The sequence below is a fragment of the Oreochromis aureus genome, linkage group 6, assembly GCF_013358895.1.
Source record: "Oreochromis aureus strain Israel breed Guangdong linkage group 6, ZZ_aureus, whole genome shotgun sequence".
NCBI classification, from domain to species: domain Eukaryota; kingdom Metazoa; phylum Chordata; class Actinopteri; order Cichliformes; family Cichlidae; genus Oreochromis; species Oreochromis aureus.
In genome coordinates, this window is record NC_052947.1 from 3,697,320 (window position 1) to 3,703,319 (window position 6,000).

Below are 6,000 nucleotides of genomic sequence, written 5' to 3' on the forward strand. Positions count from 1 at the left end.
CCTAGCACAGCACATTTACAAAAGGAATATAGTTTGGAAAGCACACCCCGAGTTTGAATCACCACCAGCACCTTGAAGCTTTTCCACTCGAGCCCTATCTCACCCAGTGACACACTGATGTGCAGACCGGCGTGGACGGGGATCAAACCACCAACTTCTGATTGATAGATTTTGCCACAGCTCCTCAAAGCTCTTTGACTGTTAGCTTTACCTGTGGGTTAAAACCAACAGGGAGCCAACAGTCATACATTTTCTGTCCTATATGCAAACATGGCTTAACTCGTTCTTCCTCCAGTAACAGCTCTCTGTGTCTGAAATAATGTGAAAAGACAGGAGTTCACTGGAGCAGGACCTTGACTGTGTCTCGTCAACTTCCTGTTGAACCAGGGAGATGTGTGTGGTCTTTTTGTTTTAACAGGGGGATGGAAAGCAAACAGTTGTGGGACGGAAATGGGAGAGAAGAGCAGTCGACATGGATGCATGAGGGTGACGAGAGCGTTTAGCAGCATGTGTAAATCTGAGCACATCAGTCTAAAAGTGTGTGACAGAGCTCTGTGTGTCATCCACACACTCTGACTGGATGTCCCTGATGGGCGTATCTCTGTAGAGATGACTGCAGTAACACGTATGTTTACAGTAAACTACAGTCAGCAACTCTGACTATCGTTGTTTCGGAGCTATTTTTGCACCCCAAAAAAGCCACAAACGATATTGAGGCTGACACAGTCTATGAAGTATATGCACTCTGCACTGAGCTAATAATAATTAGTATCGCATATTTAATATTTTCATTGTTACTATGATACTATAGTTTCTGTCACAGTTAATTTTATAAATTATAGAGTAAAATAATCTTTGATCAAACACTGAAGCTTTGGACACGAGCGAGCTTGGAGCACCCTGGCTTTGCTCCAGGGTGGTGCTGATGGTGTCCTACTGCTCCAACATGCTCATTCCACTACTACGTAGGAGGTCTTTGCAGTGGTCCTCTCCTTGACACTTTGACGTGCATGTTTTTAAAGCAGTGACAGCATACACAGCAGCACATTATCAGTCTGTCCTCGCCATTACCTCTACCTAAAGAAGAGCTTTGAATGTCCTTCAAGACATCTGAAGAATTATTCCTGGAGACACTTAAAGACAGACTGTGCTGAAGAATGAAGGTGCTCATTACCATCTCAGGTGTTCTCTGTTTTTGCCACCTATGCATTTACAAGCACCTCAAAAGTTGATTCTGTTCATCTGGACGTGGCGTTTTCAGAGAAAGCTGAAAATGCCACGTCCAGATGAACAAGATTTTCCTACCTGGATGATTGAGCATGCATCAAGATGTTTCCAAGTTCATTTGCTCTGACTTCACAAAATAAATTAGGCACAACTTATTTTTTTGAATAACTTGCAGATATTTCCTCTGAGATTAAAGTCTGAGAATATTAAATAACACATCTACAAACCCAAATCCAAAACCTGGAGTGAATTATGTGTTTCATCTGAGGTCAATGCAGTGTAGATGCTCCGATCTGGATTAGATGTCACATGACCTGAGGAATGTGTGTGTGTGTGTGTGTGTGTGTGTGTGTGTGTGTGTGTGTGTGTGTGTGTGTGTGTGTGAGGGGGGAGGGCTTTGTGTCAGTAACAGCTCACATTCCAGCCTTAAATTCACATATTCACAAAGAATCAAGCACCTGTGTCGGACTGAGCCAATCCAAACCCTGCACACACCTGTCTGTTCACACGTCAACAGCACAGACAAAACCTGAGATATTTCACACAAACCCACAAATGAAAGAATGAAAGTCAGAAAGCAGCAGGAGGATGGGGAGCTCACAGCTCTCAGAGGACAAAGGTATAGACATGTGTGATGGTGACCAATAAAAAAGCTTATCAGGTGAGAAACAGACAAAGATTGCTCTGAGAAAAAGAAATTCACTCATCGGTTAGGTGTGTGGAGTCTGAAACATTTGAAGGCAGAGCTGTGTTTACAAAGTGAACTAAGTTTGAATCATCCAAGTGTGAGTGAAAGACAGAGCTGAGTGTCCTGGAGCAAAGGGATGCAAAGGGAGCTGAACAAAAGGATGAAGAGCTGTGAGCACATGTTTAAAGTCACTTAAACATGTGCTCAGCGCCAAGAAAAAACTGCAGGTTATAAAGATGGAGGAGGACATGAGCATCTGCGGCAGTGAAGATCATCACCTCTCTGACCACACACCTCTGAAAGCAGTTCCCAGAAATGTTTCGTTAAACTTCATCGTTCAGCCAACATGCGCACGCAGCGCACTGAAAACCTGACCATGAGCAGATCCTACAGGACACAAAACCTCAACCAACTTTTACTTCAGCCCTCAGGTTTGTACTTAGAAACTCTACTAAATCAGAAATGATTTGTCCCACTGAGACTCTCAGTCTTTACCAGCTTCATATCACTTTGGTATTTGATGGCTTTGAAAGGTGACAAAAAGCTGATTCTGCATTCTTTTTTCTGCGTACTCCTCTTTTTCTTTTTACAAACAAACTTTAACACATAATCATCATCCTCTGGATATGAAACTCACATAAACTCTGTCGTATTTTTCCTTCAAGTACACCAGTGACCCTTTCAGAGGCAGCTCGGCCGTGGAGTCGGAACCGGGTGGCAGCTGCAGGTCTCCGGCTTTTTCTCCAAACTCAAACAGCTCCTCCAGCTTCAGAGCCCGAGTCACAGCACCCAGACCCGCCAAGTACCAGCAGAGCCACCAGCAGATCCGGGACACGGCCTTCATCGTCTTCATCTTCACCTGAGGATTCCCACCGACCCACGAGCTGAGCGCAGCGGAGGAGTGACACCGGCGGGAGGACGGGCGCACGGATGGATGGATGGAGAGCGATGGGAGTAACGACCGCACAACTTCCGGGGACTTTTTCAAAATAACGTGAAGTAAAGTTAGAACATTTTATTTTATTGAAGCCACTTTTTAAAAGATTATTGTTTAAAAAACTGAGTGAGGGACAGCTTTAGAAATGTGCGCCATCCTTTTTTGCTTTTAGCCTTTACATGTGACGTTTTTTATAAGTTGAACTTGTGTCTGTAAAGTTTGTTACACAGTGCATGGTCCCATGCATCACTGCCATCTACTGAGCGCACTCTGTAACTTCATACAACCACAATCGGACTTGTTCCGGAAACCCGAGAAGATGATGGAGCTGATTTGTGCTGCTGGGGTCAGCAGGGAGTCAGGTGTGCAGCTTCCTCAGGTGTTCCAGGGCCTGTGAGGGAATGAAGCTTGTGATGACGTCACTACAGCGTGCTGCTTTCATCACTGGCATAGGGTCTCTTGACTGATATAAATTGGGACATTTGGTTTGAGTTGTTGGACCCCATGAAAAGGCCAGTTTACACAGAAGCATCGTCACAGGAGCTTTTTTAAAAAGGACAATAAGGTCACATATTTGAATCTGGTGTGAGGTGTGATGCAGGCAACATCCAATCACCTGCAAAATATTTTTTTAAACCTTCAACAGATTAATTTTCCTTACAAAGCCTGTATGTAAAGGATGGAAGTAGCAATTGTTGCTTATTGGTTTCTGGACTAATTTCTGTTTTCTTTACAAACCAACAAACCAAGGATTTTAAACTTTGTGGACAGACTGCAGCACTCAGCAAGTTGTGTTATTTGCTCCAAGAGGCACCAACAGTACAACAACAGTAGAGTTCTATGTTTACACAGCAACTTTCCAGCCTGAAAATATCTTAAAAGTTTATTTTGTGATCCAGAAAGAGTTATATTTTAAACTCCGCCACTCTGCGTTCCTCCACAACTGCCTCATTTGAGTTTCAGACAAAATGCATTCTGGGATATTTGCCTGGGTTTGGCTACAGTAGCTGGAGACTGTAACAGCCAATCAGAATTTTTTGCATCCAAGTCTGTGATTGGTTGGTTTTGTGGCACACTTATAAAGGTGTACAGAGAGCTGAGCGTGCACGAAGCAGAGATCTTGTGAGCGCGAACGACACACTGAGAGCAGGTCTGCAGATGTCTGTGAGCACACAGAGCAGAGATCTGAGCGAGAGGGGCTGTTATTGTGTGTATATGGATCATCGCAAACACTGAAATACATTTCTTGCATGCAGAAATAAACTTTGTTCGCTCAAATGAAACTTTTATTTTACTCAAAATAATTTTCTCCTCAACACGCAACATTTGTGCTTGCAAAAAAGTTTTTACGTGCGCTCAGAATAGAGGCACTAAAATAACACCATAGAGTCCCAGTTCAGTGACTGGTGTGTACTCCAACTCTTCCTCAACTTAAGCTGCTCTGTGAAAACTGTCATGTAAATGAAAACAGGTGTGTAATACATGTAAGAGGCATGTACTGCTTCCCCAGTAAAGCCACAATACATGTAAACTATAAACCTAAATCTGCAGTGCAAGAGTGCTTTTAAAGTGTCCGTGTGTGTGTGTGTGTGTGTGTGTGTCCTGAGATAACCTGAGATTAAGTGCAGTGTGCATTCACCCTGAAATTAGTAGAGGAGGGGGTTAGGTATTAGCTATATTAGCTATTTTCATCATGAAAATGAACAAATGAACTGCTGTCTGTGTTTGTAAGGTGGGCGGGCACTGGCACTTTGAGTCAGTCCATAGCCTGCATAATTATATCGACAAAGAAAACAAAATTCTATTGGCCCACAGTTGCATCAGCCCACTGGGCAAAGGCCCAATAAGCCAGATTACCAGTGAAGTGCTGAATGTGCAGCTATAGTCGTGGTCTATGCATCTGGGGCATCATGCCATGGAAATTTGGGGGTTTCTAATAATTACTTTGAATCATTATTCCATCCATTTTGTCCAGTGTACCATTATCACTGGCAACAAAACATCTCCAGAGCATGATGCTACCACCACCATGTTTGACAGACCGTACAGTGTTTTGTTGTAAGACTCAGCTTTACTCATCCAAACATACCTGTGTTTGTTGGGGCCAAACAGCTCAATCTTTGTGTCTGCTGACCATAAACCTGCAAAAGGAACTTGGCTTGTTTATGAGGTATCTGCACATTTCAGTGGAGCTTAAGCGCATTGAGCTTGAGCGCATTCTCAGTGCACAGTAATGTGAAACTGGCTCAGACAGTTCACAGTGACACTGGTATTCCAACAGTTTCCAGGTCATAGCATCTGAAGGGTGATAGTTTGGGTCTTTTTCCAGACCTCAGCAAAGTGGTGGCACATCAGAATAACTTGTATTTAGTTTTATAAATACAAAAATTAATACAATAGAATTAAATGAAATTATTAATAGCTTATTATTAAATATTATTAAAAATGATTAATACTCACCACAAATAAACCCATCTAAAAATGAAATTGATGAGTTTCTTGACAATGTAACTCTTCCAAATTTACTAGACAGTCAAGCAATGGCACTGGAGTCACCACTGACATCAGGTGAACTCCAGGAAGCCCTGATAAGTGTGCCCAATAATAAGGCTCCAGGTGCAGATGGATTTCCAGCAGAATTCTACAAAATATTCTGCACAATTCTGGCACCAGTATTCCACAGAACATTGCAGGAAATCAAGGAAAATGGCAGGCTACCACCAAATCTGAATTCTGCCAACATTAGTCTCCTACTAAAACCAGGCAAAGACCCTGTATTTCCCTCAAGTTATCGTCCAATATCCCATATTAATGTGGACCTCAAATCTGCAAAGCTCTCTCAAAGAGATTAGAGAAGATAACCCCCCTGTTAGAAAGCCCACTGTTTACATGTTGTTTGCTTGGTTGAAATGTTGTGGTTTGTTTATTTATAGTGTTTTCGCTGTGGAAATTGATATGTCCCATTACAAACACTTCTTGACTAACTACTCCTGACATTTTGGACATGTTAGCTCTTTATGCAATAAAGTTACAGTGGGATACAAATAATATCAGGCTGATCCTGCTGTAATTTGTTCCCCCTGTTCAAATCACGGACAAACAGTATCCCACAGCTGTTTTTGGTTTTGAAACCATTTTGCACAGAGAG

The 6,000-nt window shown here is 42.6% G+C and overlaps 1 protein-coding gene across 1 annotated transcript in view; it reads right to left on the reverse strand.

The window, feature by feature from the left end:
- Window positions 1–3,057, reverse strand: part of LOC116328956 (nidogen-1-like) — a 44,961-nt gene extending 41,904 nt beyond the window's left edge. The window contains exon 1 of the mRNA XM_031750853.2: window positions 2,553–3,057. Within this exon, the coding sequence (XP_031606713.1) occupies window positions 2,553–2,768 (216 nt within the window). The 5' untranslated portion in view covers window positions 2,769–3,057. The remainder of the gene's footprint in view (window positions 1–2,552) is intronic.
- Window positions 3,058–6,000: the final 2,943 nt, after the last annotated feature.